The sequence below is a fragment of the Ixodes scapularis genome, unplaced genomic scaffold, assembly GCF_016920785.2.
Source record: "Ixodes scapularis isolate PalLabHiFi unplaced genomic scaffold, ASM1692078v2 PGA_scaffold1__304_contigs__length_218370807, whole genome shotgun sequence".
NCBI classification, from domain to species: Eukaryota; Metazoa; Arthropoda; class Arachnida; order Ixodida; family Ixodidae; genus Ixodes; species Ixodes scapularis.
Genome location: NW_024609846.1, coordinates 50986504 through 51014072, shown reverse-complemented (window position 1 = coordinate 51014072; position 27569 = coordinate 50986504). Strand labels below are relative to the sequence as shown.

General features: G+C 45.1%; 2 protein-coding genes across 2 annotated transcripts in view; one reads left to right on the top strand and one right to left on the bottom strand.

The window, feature by feature from the left end:
* The window catches only part of LOC115320185 (methyltransferase-like protein 17, mitochondrial), a 55070-nt gene extending 52368 nt beyond the window's left edge, over positions 1-2702 (bottom strand). Inside the window, exons 1-3 of the mRNA XM_029980299.4 lie at positions 2274-2702; positions 2037-2196; positions 954-1085 (exon numbers count right to left, since the gene is read on the bottom strand). Of these exons, the coding sequence (XP_029836159.4) occupies positions 954-1085; positions 2037-2196; positions 2274-2348 (367 nt within the window). The 5' untranslated portion in view covers positions 2349-2702. The remainder of the gene's footprint in view (positions 1-953; positions 1086-2036; positions 2197-2273) is intronic.
* A 5167-nt stretch (positions 2703-7869) lies between these two features.
* Positions 7870-27569, top strand: part of LOC8038619 (SEC14-like protein 3) — a 60582-nt gene continuing 40882 nt past the window's right edge. The window contains exons 1-2 of the mRNA XM_029976852.4: positions 7870-8065; positions 15268-15337. Of these exons, the coding sequence (XP_029832712.3) occupies positions 8012-8065; positions 15268-15337 (124 nt within the window). The 5' untranslated portion in view covers positions 7870-8011. The remainder of the gene's footprint in view (positions 8066-15267; positions 15338-27569) is intronic.

Genomic DNA, 27569 nt, shown 5'->3' with positions numbered 1-27569 from the left:
TAAATGTAGCCACAAGACAAAATACAAAGAGAGAAGAATGATATAGAAAAGGTTAAGTGCCAGAAATCCAGTAATTAAACAGAAACCACTATTGTTGATTGTCTATGAATTGCGATAGCATTCGCCATGTTTACCTCCTCCTTCTGTTACGAGGCCATGGACGACGTCAAGAACGGCATCTAAAACGACTTCCTAGAGGACAACGATAACGACATCTAGGACGGCCTCAAGGAACACGTCTAAGACAACCTTTAGGGCAATTCAGTTTTCCCGCTAAATTTAATGGGGAAACTGAATTGGTTCATAGGTCCCATGAGGGCAGGTGACGTGACATCAATTTCCCCGCCAAATTTAGCGGGGAAGCTGAATCGGTTTGTAGGTCCCGTGACATTAGGTTACGTTACATCAATTTTCCTGCCAAATTTAGCGGTGAAAATGAATTGGTGCATAGGTCACGTGACAAAAAATTTCCGATAAATTTAGCAGATAACCAGGGACCCCCTCCCCGCCGCTGCCTACTCCACTAGAGGTTAGATAACTACATTATAGACAAATCCGTGATGAGTAGCTTAATAATGCTATCACATTAAAAGCCAGCCGCCTCAGTGGCTCCAAATCAAAGCTCTGGCCTACGGATCTCCAGTTTGCAGGTTACAATCCCAGCCGAGGTGGCCGCAGTATGATAGAGGCTTATTGTGTAGAAAGCGGACAACTCAGATTTTGGTTGCACGTTGATGGACCCCGAAGTGGTAAAAATTAATCCTTGGCCCTTCACTGGGCTGTACCAGATGCCCTTCGCTGGCTTGGCACATAGACTCCAAATTCGCCTTGCCTTACAAGGAAAAAGTGCTCATCTTATGATGGTATGTTAGTAGATGGAAGTTCACAACAATTTGCCTCAGGCAGACTAGCATTGCAACAATGATGCCTTAGGGCTGCACAAAAATACTCACGATCTCCCAAAAGCTGCCTCTCGAGAGCTTGTGCCTTGTCCCTAACCTCACGGTCCTCGGTGGGCAGGCACTTTGTCCAGAGTTGCAGCCGCAAGATGGACGCCGCCTCACGCAGCTGACCAATGTCTCTGGCTACACAGAATGAGTGTACTTAGTTAGAATACTGATGCCTAATACTGAGCTGAACAAGCTTCTCTTGCTGAGGTTCACAAGATCAGCATGCGGCATATTTATTCACGTAATTTAAGTTCTGTCACTAATATTGTTGTCTAGCTATCATCAAAGAATGAAAGACAAGGGTCTTTGGGTCACATGTTTGGGGCATGTGCTACAAAAGATGAACTGTGCTTTTATGACTACAAAAACGACCTATGCATGTTTGAATTTTCAGACCCAGTTAGTGCCGGCAGTCGAGATGAGGTGCTACAATTTCAAAACTTCACATCATTTGGTACAAAAGTGACAAGTGATAGCAAACAATTCAATGGGAGGAAATGAACCCTGTTTTCTAATAAAACAATTTCTAAAAATCGATCATAGTCTTCTAATAAAACAATTTCTGAAAATCGCTCCTATCTCGTGAACCAGATAATGTTAAGTTGTAAACGTAGGCATTTCGTCTCTCAGCTGCTGTTTTTACAATCTGGAAGAGATCTAGTGTTGGGCGATGCATTGCCTGTTTTTGTGGTGTGAAAAAAATCCAGTTTGCATTTTAATGGATGCAAATACCTTGTGCACTGAGCTCTGATGACAGCTGTGTCTTGCATCTCCAGCCAAGAATGCGATGATGCGTCAAGCCACTGGCTTCCTGTTATAATCTTTCTCAATTAAGATACTGTTATTTCCCACTGTCGTATTACTTTAAGTATCGCAAACTAGAAAACGACGTGATGAGAGTTTACGTGAGAGTCGGCACGAAAGATACTGGAGTTTAAGTACCTCTTACTTAAACCCTATAGGTTTGCAAATTTGCACCTGGAGAAATCAATACTCCAAAGATCTGTTGACAAATTTACGTATCTTATACATTCTTCACACAAGCCCGGCCAGTCAGGACCAAGCAGTAAGACCTGAATTACTTACTTGCTAGAACTTCCGTGGCTGCGGCGAGCAGCTTGTCGGGAATACTGACTTGTATATTTTTTCTTACGCCCGGATGACGCCTATGTTTCATTTCAGAAGACTCAAGAGCTTCGTTAATTTCCTGGGGCAGGGAGACCGTGTTGTTGGCCCTGGAGACGAACTGCGCGGAGAAAACACCGTCGGCACCGCTTGGTTCATCACTCCGTTTCATCGGCGGTGCACAAACCGGTTGCTTACCCTGGCATTATGAGGGCCCAAAACACTTTTCAGGCTCTTCAGAAACAAACTTCTTGTTATGCGGACGCCGCTCATGAAGATACACCCCTCTGGGTACCTGAAGCACACTTGAAGTCACCAGAGAAGCACACTCAGCAGGCTCACGAGCACATGGCCACGAACTTCTCAAGCTCGGAAACACGAGAACGTTTCCGTAAATCCAACCTCCATCACTTCCGCGCAGCTAGCAGAGTTCTAGCATATCGAGCATATCAACCTCCATGCACATCAACCACAACATTGGGCTTCACACGGAGCATTTACATTAATAAAATGTAAAATAGATCGTTATGACAATTTATAAATCTTCCAAGTATTCTGCGTAAACAGGCACTGCATCAACCTTCGACAAACCGGACAGCGGTGCGCTTTATAATTAATGAATACACTGAGGTGTGGTTGCCAGCGGGATACGCTACTTCGGCCAATTTAGTGAAAAAGACCAAGACGAGCTTCCGAAACCGAAACTACTTATCGTGTCTCTAGCTCGTTGCTCACCCTCCCGCAGCGGAAATGAGAAGCGCTCTAGTGATGCCATGAATAGGCACCCTAGCCATGAAAGTGCTGGTCCTCCGGCTCCGAAGCCTCCAAAATCCCAAAGCGCGCGAACGCTTGAAAAATTAGGAGGAGGCGCTGTCTCCCCGCGGGGCAGCGCTCTCAACCCAGGCACCGCAGAGCATCGTAAACAAGGAGGTTATGAGTACTAGGAGTGGGCACTGGGCCAACTGTTTATTTTGTATGACTTGATTTGAAATAAAAAAAAATTAATGGAATTAAATTGAACGGCAAACAGCTGCTCTGGGGAAGCAGATATAGAAGTTGTGAGGCTTATTTAATTTGAGATATTCATTTGGACATGTGGCGGCTAGCGCTACAATATATTCGACTGCAATCTGTAGCGCGTATAAAACTCTAGAAAAGATTTAGCTCCGCACATAAAAATTCCGGATTTCCCTAAATAAAATAAATCATGCTGCACCTTTTATTTCTTCTTTTTTCTTTTTTTAATTTTTGCACGTTGTTTGACGTAGCTTTTTGAGCCTGAGTACGAGGTTTGATATGTTAGTGTTCTCCTTCTTTAAATATTTATTATGCAATTTTTGAGGGTCATATTGCGGTGTTTGCTACTACTATACATCGTTTCACCTTATGTTGTACCGCAGCGAAGGTTAGAATCGCGAGCTGCCGCTCTTAAAGGGGCACTGACACATCAAAATTATATTTTTTTTTATTATCCGAAACGATTGAAAACGATGCCGGGACATTACCCTCAAAATTTGAAATTTGGGAATTCAGTATTTGTGAAGTAAAAAAACAATTTCCAAATGCCGAATTCGAAGTTCCCGCGCGATCGGCGCCGGTGCCTTGACGTCAAAAATCGGGGAGACCTGATAGTCGACTTTCTTTCACCACTCCCTGCTGTTGCCATGGCGACCCAAAGCGAGGAGGAAAGGAGCGAGCGGTGGCGTTACGGCGGACCGGTTTTGAGCGGTGTCGCCTGTTTTCCGTTGGAGGATACAAATCCAGAAGACGGCACCACAACGAACTCCCGATTTTTGGTATTTCAAAAAGAAGGGCCGTAGTGCGTTCGCAATTGCGTTAAAAAACATGTTTTAGGATTGCCGTTATTAAATGTTATAGAGATGTCGCCTACAAAGCTTCTAAATTTCCTGATTTTTGACGTCACCGATTAAAAGAAGCGAGGAGGCGAGAGGCGGGAAAATCAAACGCCAAAAATAAAAAGGCGCGCGCGCGCGCGGGAAAATTTTTTTTCGCGATGCGGTTTTTTTTGCGTGTCTATGACTGCATCTTGCATCGTTTTAGACAATAAAAATAAATACGACCTTTGGGGTGTCAGTGCCCCTTTAAGTCACGAGAGCCTGTGCCGCCGAGATCTGCCCCAAAGCAAGGAGCTCGCGCTTGTAGCCTTTCCTGCGGTACATCATAAGGTGAAACCAAAAGACAACCTGCGGATATAAGTCACCACGATACATGTGGTTTGAATGCCGCGTGCCAAGTATCTCCTTGAATTCGTTGACATGCGGCATTCGAAGCTCAGATCTCGTGGTGACCTGCGTTCGAATTTGTTTGCAGACTGTCTTTTGTATGAAGTATAATCAGTGTGACCACGGCTTTAGGGAAAAAATAATGGCGGTGAGATACGACCACCTCGCAATGATTTCGCCATGTTTTTATAAACTTCGTGATAATTTTAGGTACTGATTCAAAAGGTGGGACGTTATCTTTTAAAAGTCTAGTTTTTGGAAGATATAGCGCCACAAACCACCGTATCCAGTTATGCACCTTGTAATGTAACTTAATTGATATGCAAACAGAAAATGGGATCTCAAGAAAACTACCTCCGGTTTATTTATAAATTCCAACCTTGTTCCAGCCTGGTTTATTAGGTATTCTAACTTCCAGCCTGACTTATTTACAGATTCCAAGCCTTGAATGTTTAGATCAGACGCAAACCACTTTGCGATGCAGTGGCTTCGAGGAGTTCCTTTCGATACACTACCCTGTCTGTCATAGTCACGCCTAGTGTTGACCAGGAATGGCCGTTCAAACTTCTCTATTACAAACCTAGATTTTTTGTTTCGTCTCATGGTCACCTTTTGTAGCGCAAATAAAAAAATGGTTTCGTACATAAAAAGATAAAAATAAAAGAAAATATATATATACTTTAAACAACTTATTTTTCGCAAGCTCAATATTTCGGGATCTCAATATAGACGCTTTGCAGCAGCTGTGCATGGACGCCGCCATAACTGACCTTCAGTTTTTGTTTCCTCTTATTCCGTTTATTTCACTTCATCATTACCATAGCAGGCCAGGTTATTGCCACATTAGGTTCAACTGTGTCCTTTTCTAAAGCATCGGCCTTTGTGTGTGGAGGATCGTCAACTACCGTTTCAGTTGCTCGGCATCTCGGTAAGGCAAGAGAAGGTCAGCCATGGCGGCTGTAATTTGGCGCGTGTGTAAAGCGTCTATACTGGGTGTATCAAGGAGCAGCCAGGCTCTTTAAATCGACCGCAAAATTCGCATCGGCCTCGAGCTAAAGCATCGGCCTTTGTGTGTGGAGGATCGTCAACTACCGTTTCAGTTGCTCGGCATCTCGGTAAGGCAAGAGAAGGTCAGCCATGGCGGCTGTAATTTGGCGCGTGTGTAAAGCGTCTATACTGGGTGTATCAAGGAGCAGCCAGGCTCTTTAAATCGGCCGCAAAAAAAAGGCATAACTCATATGGAAACGCGGCGAAGCCACCGGTCTTCAAACCGTAGGGCGCCCTACGGTTTGTAGGGATCCATGGTGCTGCTCTAAAATAAAGAAAGGCAAACGAGTGCTAATGTTTACGAACGCCGCAGGAACAAAGTGCACACGCAAGGTGACCGTAACATGTCCTGGGTAAATCAAAAGCAGCCAGGCACTAAGTAACTGGTAACTTAAGAAACGCGGGGCTTTGCTTATTACGTTAACATTTCATGCTTTGGAACTCTTCTTTCGGCAGTGTTACTGCCCCCCAAAAATCTCGTTTTATTGCTATACGTAAAAAAAATGTCCTAATTTGTTTTTCGCCAAAATAAACTACGCATTGCTGAACGCTCATTCACCGCTGAAATTTAGCAAGAAAAAAAAAATAAAGTGATTTTCTGGAAATTTTAACTGAAAAATGGTGACCGACGAAGCTGTCGAATACATGGAGCTCTATGGCGCCAGAAATCTAAAACGGGCAAAAAAAGGGCCCCCATTTTGCCATTTAAGATTTAAGAAAATCACTTATAACTTTTCAATAAGGTATCGGTTCGAGCTGAAGCTTTGGTATCTGGTTAGGACGTCTAGCCCTACATTTGAGTGGAAAATGGGCGATCGGCGATGCTTATTTTATTTATTGAATAAAAAAGAAAACACATTGTAATTATTTTTTTTTTAAGGCACTTTGTATAAGTTATTGAAACATTCGTGCCTCGAATGTCACGTATCAGACTATCTCCTCAAACCGGTAGGCACGCTTAATAGGAATCACAAATGTCTCGGTGACTTGTGACGTATAGCTTTCGTGACGTAACGTAAGAAAACGTGGCTGTGGGAACCATGCCTTAGTGCCGCAAACTCATTGACTACGCCTCGAATGTAACGTACCACGGAAACGTGGGCCTTTGATTGGCCGGCGAACGGGAACTTGATATCTGCGACCAATCAGTTCCGGTGTCCACCGCACTACGCCGCGTTTGCTACGCTCGAAGTCGGAGTATATAACAAAGCGGAGCCTTTAAAGGTCGACGACCAGTTCGAGCTTTCCACTTTTTCCCCGCTTCCTCCTCTCCCCCTTCTACCCTATCCACCGTTGCCGGTTTCCCCCTCCCCCATGGTGAGGAGGATCTTCTGCCTTGCAGAATCTCGAGCCTGGTCGTCGGCCTTTAAGCTGTAAGGGCTGCACACGCGCGGACGCTTCACATCACGCGAATCTGGCTTTTGCGCACGCGTAGGACGCGTGCGCGTGACGAAGCGCGGCCTCGTTTGCAAACAACGTGGTTAATTAATTAATGAAATAACTCATTAAATATTCTATTTATTTAACTTTTGGGTCACCCCCAAGCTCATTGGCCGGGCGCACCTTTTGTCAGGCGTATGCATTCTGATGTAAATATAAAACACGTAAAAGCGTGCACGGTTTTGAGTAACACAAAAATATATGTTGTGAGAAAAATCAAAACTAAAAACATTATCGGATTTGCATCCGATAACGTTTTTAGTTTTGATTTTTCTCACAACATATATTTTTGCGCCACTCCAACTCCAATGTAAAACAGCAGAAAAAAAAAGAAGGAAAGACACACAAGGTAGCTCGAACAGCAATACTGGCTGAACAAATTTAAATCCGTAAAAAAGTAGAAAAGAGAAAAAAAGAAAGTGATTTACTCAGAGCTTTAGCAGTAATCGCATACTAAAATTTTCACACGTAAAAATATCCACCTCAGACGAGTTTTTTTGGGCTCAGAGAAACGACGATTGGAGCAACGAATCCTATTTGGTACAGTTATAAAAGCAAACGAGGTTAATTTAAACTAGTTAATAGAAGCGCGGAGACATTTATGTAAAAATAACAAATCACGCATCACTCTCCTTTCAGAGAGGTAGTGAAGGTCTAAAATCCCTAGCAGCCGCATGATGTCTGAAATAAATCCGCATGTGAAAATCATGGTAATAAACCGCTTCGTGTGTGCACTTTGGTCATTTGTCCTTCGTCTATTTTAGAACTGTTATTTTTAATTAACTCAAAAACAACAACCAAAATTTCTTCCTTTTCCTTGCAGTGTAGAGCACCGCCACAGCTCTTTCAGACAGATAGCAGCAAGATGGCTATTTTATCTTCATTAGGAGCACGAGATAAGTCACATTTACGAATAGGCATCGAAAAAAAGAAAAAAAAAACAAACTTTGTTTTAATCGTTTTTTTTTTGCGGGGGAGGCCGTTGTCTTCTTGCCAAAGAATGGCATTATCTGAACGTCGCCCTTCGATTGGCTAATCACGAAACGTGGCGCAGCGCGAGTTCTCTTTCCTCGACTTCCTCGTTCGCAAGCGATCTCGTCTACTCGTCGCGTCTCGTCGGTGGCGGTCGCTTCAGTGAGGGTAGCCTCTCTCATTTGCGGCGGGAAGGTGCGGTAGCCTCTTTAGCCGGCACAAAGAACCGCCGACATGAGCGGTTACCTCGGTGATCTGAGTGAAAAGCAGCAGCAAGCCCTTGATGAGGTGAGTGCGTCAGCTCCGTGAATGTATGCAGTTTACAAACTGAAATTGAGTAGTCGGCACTGCGCAGACAGTGAGAACACACTCTAAGAAAAGCCCGGGCGTCTACTTTTCCGCACAACATTCGGAGAGCCAATCACCGCAACTTACTGAGGCAGCTCAGCGAATGACGGCGCCGAAACATATATTTCGACCAAAAAACGCAGTCTGAGTTGTCACATCAAGCAATGCAAGCGTGACATTTTGCATTGCTTAATGTCACATCTCAGACAGCGTTTTTTTTTTTTTTTTTTTTTTGTGTAAACATATGTTCCGGCATCGTCATTCGCTGAGCTGCCTCCGTAGGTTGCGGTGATTGGCTCACCGAGTTTTGTGCGGGAAAGTAGACGCATGGACGTTTTGTTAGAGTGCAGCCCTGTAGAAAAAGAGCAAAAAAAAACCCAAAAAACTAGTATTTACTAAGAAAAAGGACATCGCACTCAGTAACTTAAGGTATATAAAAGGTATTAAAGTAACAGTTTGCATGAATGTATGGACGGCAAGAAGTTCATCTGCTTTGAAATTCAACGTCTCTTGTCCTTGTTTTTAGAGGAGGGAATATGTGAATGACAGCGCAGGACTGCCAACCTGAAATTCTTAACATTCACCATGCAGTAGTAATTGAATTAAATCCATTAACGCTTCTTAGTGTTGCATTAGTTACTTTTCCTGAAAATTTTGAGAAAGCTCGCGTTGCAGGGTTCAGTTTCTGCCTCTTTTGCTATCATCATCATCATCATCATCATCATCATCATTTCTTATTCCTTGAAGGCCCAAGAGGAATTATACAAGGGAGTGAACACTTAAAAAAAAAAAAAAACAATTGATCTACAAAAACACGCTGTAATCTAGTTGTGGGTTAGAAAAATAAGCTAATGGCTGCAGAACATTTCTTAGTATCAGATAAGGAAACAATTACGTCAGGCAGTGAGTTCCAGTCGTCAATGGCCAATGGTAAAGTAGACATTTGGTGAGTGACGGTTGACGATGAAATCGGACGGAGTTTACAAGAATGGTCGAGACGAGGGAAAATGCGGTAAGGAGGTGATAACAAACTTTGTCTGAGATGACTGTTGTAATAAAAGATCCGATGAAGAAGAGAAAGACGAGACATCCTGCGGCGGTGAAAAAGAGTGTCAAGGTTAGCCGATTGGCGAAATCATGATATGCTTGCGTAAGGGGAATAGCCGGAATAAATAAAACGGAGGGCTCTGCTTTGAACGGATTCCAGGTTGTTAGTTAGGTATGCCTGCTACGGTGACCATATGGAAGAAGCGAATTCTAGTTTAGTTCTGACCAAGGTAGTATAAGCAAGTTGTTTTACGGGGGATGTAGCTTGTCTGAGGTTATGGCGAAGAAATCCGACAGTGCGGTTAGCATCGGTGATGACAGATGTTATATGGGTGGTCCATGACAGGTCAGATGTCAGATGAATTCCTAGATATTTATACGATGAACAAGCAGTTACTGGGATGAATGACTATGGGCTATGAATGAGCATACCGTACCGCCGTGGTATGATCATGCTACCACTGCGTAATGCACATTATGTATCCCCGGTTTGCGGTCGTACAGTAGAATTTCCCGTCAATAAGAAACAACAACTAGTATTTACTAAGAAAAAGTGCATCGCACTCAGTAACTTAAGGTATACACAAGGTATTAAAGCAACTGTTCGCATGAATGTATTGACGGCAAGAAGTCAATCTACTTTGAAGTTTAACGTCTGGAGATCACTTCGATGCAAACGTCGCGCCGCTTAACATTTATATCTACGAAACAAGATTTTTTTTTAAATAAAAAACAATTTAATATTTTTTTAGCTTTTGGTTAGCGAACATTGCTTGAATGTTGGATCCTTTGGTAAAAGAAAAATAACTACAAACTGGGTTATTCGTTGAAAGTTAAGATGACTTTAATTATCGGGTCGGGCCTTGGTTGCTCTTGCGTTTTTTTTTATCTGGGCTGAGAGGAAGCAGTATCTGCTTCGTCAATTGTTAGCTATTTCGTAGGTTTATTTCCTATAAACGTTACTGCTATTCCAGTCCTGTACACTGAGCACTAATAGATATAACTCACTTTAATTCAGCCTCAAAATTTTGTTCTGAAAGCTCCGACATTGCAAGTTACCACGCGAATACAGCTATGTGGTGCAATTACTTTTCGAAACTATCCACGTATATAGAGAGTTTTAGTAGATCGTTTTTTCGCCCTGATAACGATACTTCCTCTCCCCTCCGGCGGCCTGGGGCATGCGTCGTATCGTAATCGGGTGTTGTTATCGGGGCGAAAAAACGATCTACTAAAACTCTCTAATATCTGCGTCAACCAGAAGTTAAAAATGAAACGCAAACGTGTCGTACGGCTCAGTACAGAGTTGAGCCTCCCTAGATTAAAAGTAAAAAAGCGTTTCTTTATGAACAATAGGCCTATTGTTATATTACCCAAGCATCAAAGAGAATGCAGAGATTGGTGTTTTAGGCGCCGCACGTGCTGGCCTCAGCAGTAGTAACTTTTCTAAAGCAAATACCTAAAACAAATTGCATCTAGCACGCGCGTTCGTGAACGATTTATTTTGGTTATTTACTCCGAATCTTTTTTGCGGGGAAGGTGTGCGCGTGTAGCACGTGGAACTCCCATTCCTGCATTCTCCTTGATGCCTGGGTAAATTAGCAAACTTTCTATTTTGGCGTTTTGTGCAAAACAGGGAAAGAAAACAAACTACAAATTATTTTCTTCATTATTTTGTTATTTTGTTATATCAGACGCTCCAAACGTCCACAACAACATTTTTCTTCTTTCAAGTTGCACACAAAAAAACAAAAGAAGAAAAAGCTTAAAAAGGGCACTGAGGTGCTTCTTGAGATCGTCGTTTTATTGTAATAACTCTTTATACGAGCTCTAATCATCCTAAAAAAAATACATTCCTGCCCGGCCGATTTGCGTAGGCAAAAGCTGAGGACGTCGGTGTTACACAATAAGCGAACTATATACACTAGGCAATGTAACTAAAAACAAGACTCATTTACACTTCACCCGTGTCACAAGCAATGGACGTATTGCTATATTACCCAAGCATGAAGGAAAATGCAGGGATTGGTGTTCCACGCGCCGCACGTGATGGCCTTGAGCAGTAATAACATTTCTAAAGCAAATGCCTAAAACAAATGGCATCTTGCATGCGCGTTCGTCAACAATTTATTTTGGTTATTTACTTCGAATCTTTCATACGGGGAAGGCGTGCGCGTGTGACGCGCGGAGCACCAGTCCCTGCTTTATCCTTGATGCTTGGGTCGGCCTTCGCGAGTGAAATCTGTTCAGTATTTGCCTGAGAGCGTGTGACTGTGTTCGAAAAGGAAGAAGACGAGAATGAGAAATCTTGGCGTTGCAAAAAGCAAGAAAGAAAAAGAAGTTAAAGCTCGTAATTGTGGGCGGAAGGAGCGGAACGCGAAACGCAATGCATGGAGACGCGCGAGACAGATCGAACGAGACGGACGCCATGAACTGAGAACCTTCAACTGTAAATTTTTATAGACCTTTTTTGTGTACTCGCGTCCCAGCCACCTAATAGGTGGAAAAAATAATAATACGTTTCAACCTGTAAATAGTAAAAAAATAGAGAGGAGGAAAAACGAGATTGTGTGACGGTTACGCTTATATTTTAATGCCTTGTATTGGTGTGGCGACGGAAAAACAATATTTTCGCCCATACTGGAAGTGACGACAATTCAAGATGGCGGCGCCCTTGCGGAAAAGGTCTATACATTTATTTTATCAGCGTAAATACAGTTCCTGTTTTCGTGAAGGCATGGTTATGAGTTAAATCGCGCGCAACTTCTGCAACAGTTGGTTGGCGTTATGGGACAGTTGGTGCTTTTGCATTCAGAGTTATCAAAGTTCCCGACATTTACCGTCGGCGCAGAGCGACAGATGGCGCTACCGAACCTTGCTGAATATGCTCGAACGACCGACGGCGCCAGTCAGCAACTCGAGAGCGATGGGTTCCCACGTGGACGAGCAGGACTGGTGGGCCGCTCGTCCACGCGGAAACCCATTAACGAAAAATTGGGCCGTAGGAAAATTAAAGTTCCGAATTCGAACTTTTGAATGAGGCAAATTTGCTCCTTAATACAATACAAAAAGAAAAGAAAAAAAAAAAAAACAAACGCGGATGGCAATTTTGTGCTATTTTTGTGTCGGAGCGCGCGATAGTAATGTTTAGAATATATTCTAAAGTGGATTAAATTAATTTGACCCTCGCTGTAATCGCAGAGGAAGCTGAGCGCGGAGACTCCTGATGCATAACCTTTAAACCTCTATCAGAGGCAATCTCGCGCTGCCGGTATGCGCTACTTGCCTGTTGAGCTACGATTACATTATTACGGTAGAACTGAACATAGTAAATAAAATGGATCACGTTCTCTCGAACGTTAAACCGGTGTTGTAAGCATTACCGAAAAAAAAAAAAAAAGAAAATCTAACGGAATACGCCACTCGGGACTTGCAAAATAAAGGAACGCGTTACACACCTACGTTTCCCCAAAAGAAAAGGAACGCGTTACGGCTACTGATAAAAAGTAACACACGGAGTGGGCGTTGGGGTTTTTCTAAAGTGGGACTTCTTGCGTGGAAAAAAAAAGAGACATTTACAACTTCTTGTAACTCCGAATTAGGGCGCAGCTCTCGAGGAGTAGGAGGGGAGGGCTCTGGAGGGAGGGTATATTCCTCCTCCTTATCCATACCCTCTCTTCCTCCCCTCCTCCTTCTCTCCTCCTCCCGTGCTCCTCCCCTTGTCCTCTCTTAGGGTATTTCGATTTTATATATATATATATATATATATAGATATATATATATATATATACATAATAATAAGTCAAAGATCCGTACTTTCGGAGTTGCTATGCTAGGAATTTATTGTATATATTACGACAGTTTCGCGGAGAGGCTGGGCTTCGTCAGGAGATATGGCATACATGTATGCCATCTCCTGACGAAGCCGAGTCAAGAGATAGCGGTTGTACTGCACTGGCTAAATTTCTCATCTACAGCGAGTGACTCGTCACATCTTTGGAGTGGCTGGCCAACTGCGCACTGCCTAAATATCCCGCAACCCCAATTATTATTGACGCGCTATGATTGGTCCCATCGTGCTATTAGGTTGGCTGCGTCTGGACATCGGGTAAAACGAAGTACGAAAAGAAATAATTAAGCGTACTGTTTTTTTTTCAAGTTTTGTGAACTAGATGTAACGAGGAATATAACTACGTTGCACGTTACTTGAAATAACCACCTAAGCAAGTTACCCGTTACGGTTTTGAAAAGTAACGAGTACTTTACTACGTTACCAAAAAAAAAAGTAACGCGGTACTGGTAACGCCATTACCTGTAACGCGTTACCGCCAACACTGCCTTAAACCCAAGGGCTCGACCCTTCCGGAACCGGAAAGCTACGAGATGGATTCGCTGAACTCTCGCCAACCCTGAACTGGCAGCGAACGCGGAAAGCCGAATATTTCGTGTTTTTATCGGACCTTCAGTTCACATCCTTCCGCGTTTGCAACAGATGCTATAAAGAAAAAAAAAAAAAGAAATAAAGCTAATTTAGGTTATTTTGGCAGCTGATAGTGGTGCGTCTGCTCATACAATAAAATAATAAATAAACTAAATAAACAGTCGATCAGGACCCATCGCCGAAGCCGTTATGAAGTTAATCGGAGCTACTAAAAAAAAACAAAAAAAAAATAGTTGATCTTATGCCTAAATGACGTACTCTTTTTGGCAAGATAGCAAGCGCATTCGTAGTAAGACCTAACACCCAGCTGGCAGAGGTTGTAAGTTGTTTTATGGAATGTTTTTTTTAAATATCATCTTATGATCAATTCGATACCTGGTCTGCTGTGGGCCAGGGTCACATTGACTGGCTAATGATTGCGAGCAGCTGGCAATGCCGCACGGCCCCTTGCAAAGGGAGCCCCCTTGCACCCCGTTTCCCTCTAAGCTGACTACGGCGGTATATAGGTGCTCGCTGTACCTATCAACCGCCTTCTTTTTATCCCATGACGCCGCTCTATGCGCGTGGGCAGTGTTGGGGGTAACTCGTTATAAGTAACGGCGTTACCGGTAACCTGTTACTTTTTTTGTAACGTACAGTTACGTTATTCGTTATAACTTTTTTTGAAAACCTGAAAAAAAAAAAAAAAACGCACTTGAATATTTCTTGTTTTTCTACACTTCGCTTTACCTCAAGTTCCCCCCCCCCCCCCCCCCCCCCCCCCCCTTTTCGGTTGGTAGGCCCATGGACGGAACACTTGCGAGAAAGAGGAAATGACGATCAGTATTAGTTGGGAAATTATCTTGAGATTGATCAGTGCTTATCAATCAGAAGACTCATTTTCGTGCGGCAATTTCGGAAGTAAGGGTGTTGCGATCAGCGGTCACGTGTGATATCTGTGGTTTGTTGCTGGAGGCGAACTATATTAGCTTTGTTTGTTTTTATGTAACGCTTGCTCTCAAAGAGAGAGAAAAAAAGCAACAACCGTAGCCCCAATATAAATTAGAGCAACAATAAAAGCGTCACTAGAACCAAAATGAGAACAGCAACAAAACAATGCGAACAAAAATGTACTTCTTTACAGTTTTGTTAATCATCTTTTCTCCACGACGCTATCTGGGTTTCTTAAGAACCCTAGGCGCATTCTTGCAAGTGACATGATCCCCGCTTTTATATAATTTTGGTTTACCTTTTATTTTCGTTCTTGCGTTTATAATTTTTTTGTTGTTGTTAGTAATTACATTTACCCAAAGGAGACCTGCCCGCTATTGTTCCATCGTCACAGGGGATGGGTTCTGTTACTCTTTGCTTTATTAGTCGTAATTTATGAAAACATTTTTTTAAGTTTTGTTTTAATATACTCTCGACATTCTCTGTTATTCGGAGCAAAATTCAGAAGGCCGTGCACACGCGCAAGAACAAATAAAAAATTGAAAGCTTAACATTAAAATTAAAAAAAAAATGACTACCAATTTTTAAGTGTACCCCAACGATTATTGTCATTGTCCATTCGCCTACTTTCGTGTTTTCCCACGGTGAAATTTGGTTGCGTTGAATCGGCTTCAAAGCCAGATGCAAGCGATGCGGTGACTGTTCCCGTTTTCTGCACTCTCAGTTCAAGCGGCGTATCCAAGACATCTGGAAAGAGGAGTTCACGGATCACTTCCTGCTTCGATGGCTCAGAGGTGAGACAGACAGACACCCTGATGACTTTTAAGTTTTAAGTCGTGGCTATACGATGTGGCTCAACCGTGTGACTTCCAGTCGCGACAGCGCACGTTTCTTTCGGCCGTGCGCTGCTTGTCAACTCCTCGACAAGCATTAGGGCAGTGGCTCTTGCCCAATCGCATGCGATGACGGGAATGTGGAACTCAACGCGAACCCCGTGGTTTGCCAACGCCAGCGCGTGGCTATGATAAACGGTGTATACGTCTGCATGAATGCTATCGTTACAGTGTACTATCGAGTAGCACATTGAATCCAACAGGGACCAGTCGCACGCTGCCTGTTTTCCTACTTCTTCCTCTTTTGCCCATCGGGTACCAATCAAAACAGTCAAATCTCGCTTCGGTGCGCTGCGGTCACATTCATGTGAATGCAGCCATTGACGGCATATAGTCGACACCAGATCACGTGACCGCTTGTTCTGGCTGCGAGTTGAAGGGGTAAACCCTGCTTGGGTTTTCCTCGATTTTTTTTTTTTTCTGCGACTACTATTGCGCGAAGCAAAAGCTAACGCGTGTTTCACAGGTAATAAATGTGAAACAATTATTCTAAGCAGAATTTACTGAAAGTACACGAATTGTTTCATCGCTCCTTTAACGAAACCGTATTTGCAATTTAAAACACGGAAAAAAAGCACGGAAAGCATTTCTTTACTTTTTATAGTGTTCCATTTTTTAGGTAGCGACTTTCTTTCCTGAGTACTGGTGAAGATAAATACAGTTTACACAGTTAGGCTCTTGTGTCAGAAATCTTGATAGCGCTGAACGTAATCAGACAGCCGAAATAACAAAAAGTCAAACACCGGCAAACATAAACCCTTATAACATTAGGTTTAATACTTCGTTATGTTCTATGTAGTGTAAGTGTTTTTGTCATGCATACAGGAAACATTAGTAACATCTTTATGCCAATAATATTTTGGTTGATCAGAGATAAGAATAAGAGCACCGCGCAGATGCCATCAAGTTTTCGGCGTTCATTTTGACTTTACTCTTGGTGTTAACGATGCATATCGTACTGAAGAGGTCTGTATAATCCGAAGTCTGGCCGGGTAGTGCGATTTTTTTTCTCGATAGAATGTCAGGTAGGCGCAATGTAACCAACGTGGAGTTCATTTTGTACAGAGAGACAATAATGTCTTTAATAAAAAAAAAAAAAAACGGAAAGTACAATATTCTAAATCCCACAAGTCATGTGACAATGTATATATAGTTTCCAATGATTCTCGCCTTATTGCCGCTTCTACAAGGTAGAACCAGAACACATTGATTTTAATTAGTCCAACAAAAAGTTGAATAAATAGACCGATCTCACCAAGCGTTCGGCGCACGCGTGACGCCGCCATAACTTTAGTTCACAGGAGGCAGGCAGCAGTGCACAAGACGGCTCGTGCCGCCTCATGCTTCACACGCGCATAGCTCCAGCGAGGTTGTCGCACGTGCAGAAAGACTAAAGCTCCCTCGATGCATTGCGGCAGCGGTGGCGTAGTCAAACTGGCTGGTGAGATCGGTCTATGTTTTTCGAGCTATTGGCGACGTGAGCGATCGAAAGCGTCGCTGTGGTCGGCCCACCACAATTGGCCGAATGCTGACTATGACGTCAGCAAAGAATGTCTCATCGATGGAAATAAGAGGAATGAAAGACCTTCAATTTTGACGGTGTTGGCAGCGTTGCTTTGAGAGCGCTATGATTTCAGGCTTCCACCATGCCCATTACAAACACCATCGAACTTGCTGAACACAACGTCGCGAAAGGTAACCAGACGAGGGCGCCACTGAAACATCTCGTCGCTAATAGTCGGTTTCTGAACGCAGTTTTACACACAAACCTCTGATGTGTATATCTTGCTTACCGAGCTTAAGTTTGCATTTTGGCAACAGATGAGACGATAATTTAATTTTTATATTACACACCAGACGCAAAAAACTAAAGATAAAAGTAATAAAAAAATTGCTTGCGTTTCACCTCTCAAAAGGGAGGCAACACAAGCAAAGCAAAGATCAATGCGATTCAAAACGTTTAACGAAGCTTATATTTTCTTCTTATTTTGCCAAGCCGTTTTTCTTATTACTTTTATGTCTTCACCCGCCTAGTCAAGCATTTTTTCAGGAATAATAATACGCATTTCATAGGCCGTCCCTACAAATTATGAGCTGTGAGAAATCTCTATGCAGCTTAATTATGGGCCTCTTTTTTATTCTAAACCATTTATTGAGAATGTAAAGGAGGAAAAACAAATTACCATAAAAAAAAAACGAAAAAAAAAACGTAGGCGCATTTTTACTATTGCTTTAGCTGTGTTTGCACAGATTGCTTCGCTTCGCCTGGATCTGTCACGAATCCCATAATTTATAAAACATGTTTCCCCAACAAGGATAAAGTCCAAGCTGCGCAAATGAATCTGACAAGTGAATAATGAACGCCCTCAGAACAAAATACAAAAAAGAAATCGTTCGTGAAGGTCAGTTGTCTGCTTGCTTGCACAGCTGCACTAAGCTTCACGAACAGAAATCGACTATTCCTGAGAGCGCTTTTCTTAATTCTCTATAGTGTGACGGGCTACTGCGAATAAAATAACATAAAGATAAGATTAAACAACGGTTACCGGTAACAAAAAAAAAAAAAAGATACACGTAGGGGCAAAGGGAAGACAAACATCAAACATCTTCACTACTATTCGGTTTCACCCCAAATAACCTTAAGCCGGGGTCACAGTGCGTGTAAACATTATTGAAAAGACAGTCTTTAAACAGATTCGAACGCGAGTCACCACTAGATCCGTGCTTCGAATACCGCATGGCCACGAGTTCAAGGAGACACTAGGCAAGCGGCATTCGAACCATGGGTATCGCGGTGACTGATGTCTACGGACTGTATTTTGTATGATGTATAAGCAGTGGGACCCTACACGGGGAACGAGTATTCACTGGACGCCGTAATTGTGGGTGCTGTTTAGAGTGCATGCTCAGAGCGAGCTCACATCAATAGGCTGCTAAGACCGGCACTCTTGATGGTGCGGAATGCACGTTGCGAAAGAACTGTGGAAGCTCGCCATCAGCACGCGCTCAGCGTTCGCGCACACAGCTATGGCCGCCAGTGAATACCGTATTTACTCGAGTAATAACCGCACTGTTTATGAAGAAAACCTGAGGGTTCGCTTTTCCGCAAAGCACGCAGATTGCCAATCACCGCGATCGACAGTATGATTCCAGTTGTTTACAGGACAGAGATAACGTCTTGGCGCGAAGACACCATCTGTAAAGATTGCATTTGTATGGAGACTCGTGTTCTTGATCTAGTTATTCGCTATGTTATTTATACGCAACGCAATGATTGATCGTGTGTTCTGTGGGAAAATAGACGCAAGTGCCTTGTTCATAAATAGTGCGCCTATATGTGGTCAATTAAGATACTTCAATGTAAATATAGAACTAGTTGTTGGCTATATTATCAAAAATGTCAAAACAAAACAAAAACAAACATTTTTTTTTTTTTTTTTTTTAGAAAATGGGTTTTGAAGAAATATTTCGGACAGCGTATGAGCAAGCGTAAAGACAGGTTTCAGAGGAGCGTTTCCTTGCGTTTTCTTAAGACGCTAGTCTACACCTTGAATTGATTGCCACGCTTCATTCGAAGCGCAAAAATGTCGGTGGCTCTCTACGCAAGCCGACGTAAGCTTTTGTAAGATAATGCAACGTAAGCAAACGGTGCTCTGTGAACCGGCCTGAAAATCTGATGGTGAATTCCACTGGTCGTTTTGGAGCGCGCCGGGATCGACTTTTCTGGAGCGAGCCTATTTCACTGGGCGATCGGGATCGAGACCGACGTGTTTCACTGGTCGTTTTGGATTAGCTCCCGCTCTAGATCTCGATCTGGATCCGAGAGAAGTCGCTCCCACGATTTCGGCGGATTCAAACGGAAGCCAGCAGGGCCAGCCCTCGGCGCACACACGTGACTTCCTTTTTCGTGGGGCATCTCGCCTGATCTCGCCTGATCTCGCCCATCTCGCCACAGAAGAAGAAGAAGCACGTCGCGGGCTGGGCTCCTAAATTGTCTCGACGTCAGAAGAATTCGTAATGGCCGCTTGCTTACCCCTTGGCTCGACAGCCGGTTCGTTTTCCAGGAAGGAGAAGAGAAGGTAATTGCCGCACTACGGGCATTCCGGCAATCTTTGCTAGAAGCGCGTGAGCCATTCCTGCCGCTCGTGCGTCGAACACGTGTTAGCGCCGCGATTGCGAAAACGTCTTCGAAACGACCGCGGCGGCCACGGAAAGGGGATTCCCGGGCAGTTGAATGACGGGAAGGCATCTGCCGATCCCGGAGCAGTGTTCATATTCAACAGGGGATCCGCAGGCAGCGCGACCCCGCTCGGATCGTGTGCTCCAGTCCGGATCTGGTCAACCGATCCCGGCGCGCTCCAAAACGCCCAGTGGAATTCGCCATGATTTTTCCGTTAAGCTGTGTGCACGCTGCTCTTACCTCATACAAAAGACGGTCTGAAAATAAGTCACCGCAATATCCGTGGTTCGAATGCCACGTGCCAAGTTTCTGCACGAACGCATTGCTATGCGGCATTCGAAGCACGAATCTCGCGTTGTCTCGCGTTCGAATCTTTGTGCAGATTGTCTTTTGTATGACTTCTAAGTAGCGTGACCGCGGCTTTAAACGACAAAAAGTGTATTAAAAAAAAAAATGGCGTACCCAATGTTTATATGTTCTTACCCCTTTATTACTTTTGTTTAAGTTGAAAGCCAGAACTAGAGAGAAAAAGAGAAAGAAAGAGAGAGAGAGAGAGAGGCAGCATACGTAACGATACGTTGCTGACTTGCAGCGCCATCTAGATGTGCTCCTACGTGTTATGATGTCAATGAGGCTTTCTGATCTCAGAAGAAGAGGACATCCAGTGAGCACGCTCGCAGAAGGTGGCACGCGCTGATGGGTTTGGAACTGACGAGCAATCGCCATAGCTGCGGCTTTGATCCCGTACGCTACTTATTAAACAGTTTGCTTAAACCATTCTCCTGCGCTTAACTAGCAACATAACATGGTGTCAGAAGTGGTGAGCAGCTCAACGTCCATATTTTAAGTTTAACAATCAACAGCAGCAACAAGATGGCATCTGCTTTCCTACAACCGCCGGCTCCGTTCCAGCCTGGTGACGACCCAGCAAGAGCATGGGAGGAGTGGAAATCATCGTACCTTATCTTCGAGGCAGCCTGCGAATATGCATCCAAGCCTATCTCAACTCGGAAAGCTTTTCTGCTTCACTGCCTTGGACCGCAGGCAAGACGAATTACGGAAACCTTTCCTCTGCAAACAACGGGAGATGGTCAAAGCGGGCAAAGAGATAATGCAGTAGATTACATCCTGCACGAATTTGATAAACTCTATGCACCTTACAAAAGCGTCACACAAGCGACAGCCATTTTTAACACAATGAGCCAAAAGCCAGAACAAACCATTGACGAATTTGTAACTGAGCTAAAACTGCAGGCTCAGAAATGCGACTACGGAGCTCAAGAAAGCAGGCTCATTGGTGATCGTATCATCATCGGGATACGAGACGTGGCCTTACGCGAACGATTGTTTCGTGAACCGAGCCTAACCCTGGACAAGATCATTTCAACCTGTAAAGCAGCTGAAATCTCAAAAAAACATGTGAATGATATTCAGAAAACTGAAGACAAAGTTAGAGTTGATGGACTCTATCGTCAGCCATCTAGCTTCAGGGCAGCGCAACGAAGGTATCAACCATCCGAACCACAAAAAGACCAATCCAGCAACCGACAGCAAAGTTCGTGTTCAAGATGTGGTACTTCCCATCAACCCCGAAACTGCCCAGCTTACGGAAAGCACTGCCTTTCCTGTGGAAAATTTGGACATTTTTCCCGAATGTGCAACCAGACACAGCAGAAAATCTACGGATATCGACGTGTTTCTGCAGTAGAAGAAACTTCCAACTCATCCATGAACAATGACCGCAATGAAACGATCCATTTGGGAGGCATAACAATTGGGCCTCTTCCATCAACCAAAGCAACCAAGTTTGCGCAAACTGGGACAGAGCTGGAGAGGCGGTCAAAGAAAAAAAAGGGCATGCTGGCATCTCGCCCCGAAGAGGGACAAGGCCTGATTTCAGAGTTGGTGTTGGCAGAGGCAGAAATGCAGCGAATGTCTTTGGAGCACGAGAGAAATATTGAAGCGAGCTTTGGCCGTGAGCAGGCCCTTCAACGCGAGTGCAAGGCAGCTTCGGCTCTCCTGGGGAAGATGCAAGCGCAGCAAGCAGAAGTTTCTCATGCCAAGTATCAGGAGTCTGAAGCATTGAAAGCCCAGTTAGTTTCTCTAAGTGGGGATTTGGCAAAGCAGCTGGAGCTTGTAGATGCCAAGGTGGAGGAAGCGGACACCCTGAATGAGAAGTTTGAAGCATCTCAGCTTGAGCTCGAAAGGTTTTCTGCCGAGTACTGCATCTTGCAGGATGTCCTTCTTCAAGACTGTGGCGAGGACTTGCCGCTAGTTCAGAATGATTCCGAACAACGAGAGTTCAGTGCCTTTCAGTACCTCAAGAAGCTGCTGGACATCGCAAAACGCAAAAGAGAGGCCCTGGAAAACCAGCTTGCTAAAAAAGAGGAGCAGTTCAATCTACTTCAGCAAAACTATCAGTACTTAAAGGACCGGTACCAGTGGCCGTTCCAAGATCTCGGGGCATTTGTCCGGAGCATCATCGAAGCATTTGCCCGGAGCATCATCGAGCACACCAACCAGTCGTCAGAAGCTGCAGTGTCTCTTGAAGCAAGTCAGCTGGAAGACTTGAACCGTATGCTGGCAGTGTTTCAGGAACGGGTCACATCCTTGACAGTTAGGAACGAGCTCCTCGCTCAAGAAAGTCAGCAGTGGAAATCCTCTTGTGAAGATGCGAGTGAAAAAATTAGATGCGTGGCAAATGAAAGTCGCCTCTGGCAGCAGAGACACGAAAAGGTGTCGGAGACTTTGAGAGAGAGAGAGAATGCTGCTAAGTGTAACAATTCGTCGCAAACAGAAGCAGACGGAAGCTCCTTTACCGAGAAGACAGAAACAGAGTGCGAGAGGTTAGACGAGAAAGTCAGCAGCCTCCTAAAACGCAGCGGAAAGCTAAAAAGTGAAGCCGACGTTTTGAGGTCAAAACTCTCCTGCCTGGAGGAGCAAGCTGAGATGGTCGTCAGCGACAACAAACATTTTCAACAGCTAGCTGAGAACTTAAAACAGGCACGACATTGCCTCGAGGAGGAGTTGAAGACTCAGCGCGAGCAGCACGTCAAGGCCACCAAGGAGATGGAGAACGAGCACTGTACTGCGCTGGACGAAGCGGCCAAGTGTGAGGCAGCACTATCAGCGCTGAAGACAGACCACTCCCAGCTGTTGGACAGGTATAACCACATTGTATACAGACACAGGAACCTGCAGGAAGAGTTTCACGCGGCAGCCCAAGAGAAACGCAGTTTGGAGGACAGGTGCGCTCAGCTCACAGAAGAGTGGGCAACAGCCAGACGAGCTCTCGCAGTCTTCGAGAAGCATCAGGCCGCAGTAGGACAAAAAACAATGCAGGAGCTGCAAGAGCTGTGGCAAGCAAACCAGCATTTGCAAGAGCGCTTTCGCCTCCTCAAGGACAAGCATCTCAAGGCTGAAGAATGGTTGGTACAGGCGCCAAACTAAAAAGTGGAAGCCTCGATGGAACATGTCACCGAGGGCACTGGGGGAACAGCGAGAACTTTGGAGGCACCAGCAAGCCGAGTTGAGATAGAGGAACTCTCCCGGCGGTATGAGTCCCTTTTGGAGCAGTCTCGTGCCGAGGAGAACAAGTGGAACCAGGACAAGCAGCAGCAGAAACACATCGAGGACTTACAGGCGCAACCGGTACCACACCAAAGAAGCACATGGAACAGCAGAAACGAATACAGCTGCTGAAAACTATTTCCCTACAGTCTCAAACGAAGCTGCTGAAGACTATGTCCATACAGTTTCAAATGACGAATCTCTTGAACACATTTCCACGTCTACAAGGTCAACAGGATAACCAAAAAAAACAAGAAGTCGACGCGTCGTGGTGAAGCCGCTACGATACAGAGACTGAGAAGTGCCGCGATCGCCCTGTGTTATCTTCAAACAAAAAAGAAGGGGGGCATGTTATGATGTCAATGAGGCTTTCTGATCTCAGAAGAAGAGGACATCCAGTGAGCACGCTCGCAGAAGGTGGCACGCGCTGATGGGTTTGGAACTGACGAGCAATCGCCATAGCTGCGGCTTTGATCCCGTACGCTACTTATTAAACAGTTTGCTTAAACCGTTCTCCTGCGCTTAACTAGCAACATAACACTACGAACGGCCTCAAACAATCCAAGGCGGGTATTCGGTAAAGCCAATTTAACACTGCGAATCTCTTCGCTTTGCTAGGGAGTGCGTGAATCTCTTTCCAGTTGCCTGTTGTGAACGTGTTTTGTGTTTTAATTTTTTTTTTAGGGCTGTGCGACCAGCAGTTCGATCTATGGTTCGCTCTACTGTGTTGTGGGATCCCTACTATCTTATGTTGGCCTCGTCATTTGCTTGGAAGTATGCAAGCAATACGTCGCACCGCTCACGTACCAACCGCAAAAAAAAAAAAAAAAAAAAAAAAAAAATTTGGTTTGACGGCGTTGCCAACGTTCTTGGCTACCGACACCCATCTTTGTGGGCGCTCGAAAGGGTTCGTCGCATTGATTTTTTTTGAGGAGGTCTGTCAATACCGCCCCGATCAGGCCGAGTTCCACTCGCTCCGAGGAGTCACACGGGGAAGCGCTATCATTGGGAAAAGGTTTTATCTGTACTTAAGTTCAGAGTCCGATGAATAGGAGGGCCAAGGCTGTCTAGTGGTCCGGGTCTTCAGTTGGAGGCCTTGCTCGGCACTGGCTCTTTCGTCTGTCTCCAGCTCCGAACTCCGCGTTTCCTCGGCCGCCACGAGCCTCGTCCTTTTTTTCTTATTATTTCTTTTTCTTCCACAAGGTTGGGGTCCCCTTCAACGGTGAAGCGAAGCCGTACAGCGCGCGTAGCACTTCCACTGGTTTGCCTCACCGCCGCCATTTTCAAACTGGAGCAGTCTCGCGCTTCCTCGTGCGCGACGAGAGCAACGAGAATGGTACGCAAGGGACCGCTACGTACGCTCTCAAAAAGCGATAGCGAGCGTACGTACGCATGGCTCGCCGCAGTACGTACCTATGGCTCATGCGCAGTATGGAGGACGCAGCGTTAACGCTAACCGTAGGGGGGCTTACGTTTACTGCAGTATACGTATTACTGACCGCCCGCGCCGCTTGTTTGCAAAGCGGCATACATTCATGGAAACAAATTGCCGCGGCATTTTTCGCGGCCTCGGGGTTGCAAGAGCGAGCCGACGTCCAAGAAGATACGTTTGAACTACGAGAGTCTCAGTAAGAAGTTAGAACCGCGTAGATATCTGTTCAAACTGGGGGTGGGCACGCGAGTGTTGGATCGAAGCGCTGGAACCGCGCTGTTGGAGCGCGTCTTGGTATACGCTTCGGGGCCGATCTTTTTCGATTGCAACTCAATGCTGACGTGACACTCGTCAGGGGAAGGTTGGACCGGCATCGCGTAGCTCCCCGAACTGCTCTAGCTCGACGGTGTTTACCTATCGTTCCGTCGGAATAAAGAAACACATACTAACTACAAAGTGTACGTACCATATGTTGCGAAGGTAATCCATACGACGTTTTATTTGAGACCTGTTTCTTTTTGATAGGAGCATTCGACACCACTGCCTCTGAAAGCAAGGCCATAACAAAGGGAAGAGACTGACCTCTTAACCAAAAATGGAGGTCAGCGATCAAGCTATTTATACGGGAAGGGTCCACAAGGGTCGCGCGGGCATATTCTATTCGTCAACAGACGGTCTTGGCCGGGGACCGTCGGAGCAACGCTGTGTCGGTGTGCCTTGCCTAGTGCCGAGCTAGCCTTTGGGGGTCGCTTGGTCGGTGGGATGGTTGCTGTTGTAGCTTCTTCCGGAGATCTGTGGATCCTGCGTTCGTCGCTGTCGGGGTCAGTTTCGAGTACTTTTTTCTTGCTGCTTGATGCCGGTGCGCGCGTGAATAAATATCCGCTGGTCGTCGTAACGAGTAATTGAGCGACGCTGTCGGCCATACTGATTTGATCGACAGAAGTGCGAAAGACACCTCTGGGGCTGTCAAAAAATTCCCCAAAACTTACGAGCATTTCGCTTCGTGAATGAGGATGTGCGTACGCTTTGTCGTACGCACGTCTTTGTCATAAGATCGTTTGGTGAATCTGGCTTCTGGTTCCCTTAATTTGTCCGCCATGTAATGGAGCCCACATTGGCATTCGTACTGCACTGTCATACTTTCTCATCTTCAGCGGAGAGACACCATATGCCTAGGGTTGTTCGTTTTCGGGTTTTATATTTTTCTAAATTCGGGGGGTAAAAATCGGGTGCTATTTTTCATGCTGATAATCGGGGAGGAATCGGGTTTTTTGAGGAAACATTCGGAAATTCGGGTTTTTTCGGGTTAAATACATGAATGTACTCAATAATACATTAGTCTTTTTTGTTATTGGAGGGTATTACGAGCTGTTTATTGCTAACGCGTTCAAACTAGGGATGTGTTTCAAGCTGGTAACTGGGGGGGGGGGGCATCAGGGTTTTTCAGCTTCGACTGCCGTCGGTCGCTTCAAGGGAAGTACCGCCCAAGGGATCCTGCTCTCTCTCAGGTGCCAACAAAAATCCTGACCGTTCGAGGGACGGTCGTCTTCGATCAGATATTTCGCTATGAAATAAACTTAAGTTTTCCCGATCTGTTTACGCGACTGACTGGCTCGAACGTTGTTCGTGAGAAAGGTTGGACGTCAGCGCGATGGCCATGCTACCCGAGAGACGCTGTTGGGCGTCGACACCTCAGCGATCGAAGAGGGATTGATAGTGCATTTCACAAGCTGTGTGCAGCAGGGCCGAAGCTACGTGGCGTGCCGAGGCGGTTCCACCTGCACAGCGGGGGGACGGAAATGTCCCTCCGAGGCCCCAACGCCTATTGTCACTTTTCCTCAGCCGGCCTCCGTAGATTGCCACGGTGAGTTAGGCGCGCTCGTTGGGCGGTTGGTTGAGAGCCGTGTAGCGTCCACAGTGCTGCACGCAGCTTGCGAAATGAACGACAGGTCACTGTTGTCCCGAAGTAGGGTAAATAGCGTGTGAGCACGGCAAACTCCGTGCGGTGTAAAAATAAAGAGGTTAGTTATGTGGTTTTGGAAATCGGGGAGAAATCGGGTTTAACCCGATTTTCCTGAAACATGTTCGGTGTGTAAAAATCGGGTAAAATCGGGTTTTACCCGAAAATGAACAACCCTACATATGCCTCCCAGCTGTAGATGAGAAATTTAGCCAGTGCTGTACAAACCGCTACTCTAGCCTGGGGTCTTTAACGTGCATGACGCAGTAGTGATACCCGACCGCACGCCGGTACAATGCTCATCCAGATCGAAACGGGCAGGAGTGGGGATGGAACCCAGGGTTCCTGGGTTCTTCAGCGCGAGCTTCCGCTCCACGTGCTCCGAGCTGGTTTGCGCCAGCCCACTCAGCCACCGATCCCCCAACTTTCCATCGTCGAAGCACATACGCCGCAAAATTCTACTTTTGCTCTGCTGCCTTGCACAGTACTTTGTTTGGTTGGGACGGTGCTCCGAACTTGATCGGGGTGTAACAGACCGGCGCACCAAAGAAAACATTGCGAGCTTCTACAAGTGGTGACTTCTCGTGTTCGTTTTCCGTTTTATCGCTGCTCGAGTACACCTGATCTAATCGAAGGTTTGCGTATGATAGCGAGACAAAGGGAGCACACGAGAAAAAACAAAACGATGTGCTGATATGAACACAATAAGGCGCAGTCGATATGCGGGCCAAAGTGTACGAGCACCGAAACAGCGGCACTAAATAAGCTTCGGTCGCACTGCTAATTCCTCGTGCAAAATAGACAGTGTCGGAGACGTGTTTATTTCTTGCATGACGTTTTTGCGACACTGTCATGCAAGAACTGTCTCCAGACATTTTTGAAGCGTATATACATATATATATGTACAGGGTGTCCCCGAAAAAATATTTACAGGTTTTTTTCTCACCGCAAAAATTAAATATGCATCGCCGAACGCTCATTCTCAGCCCGA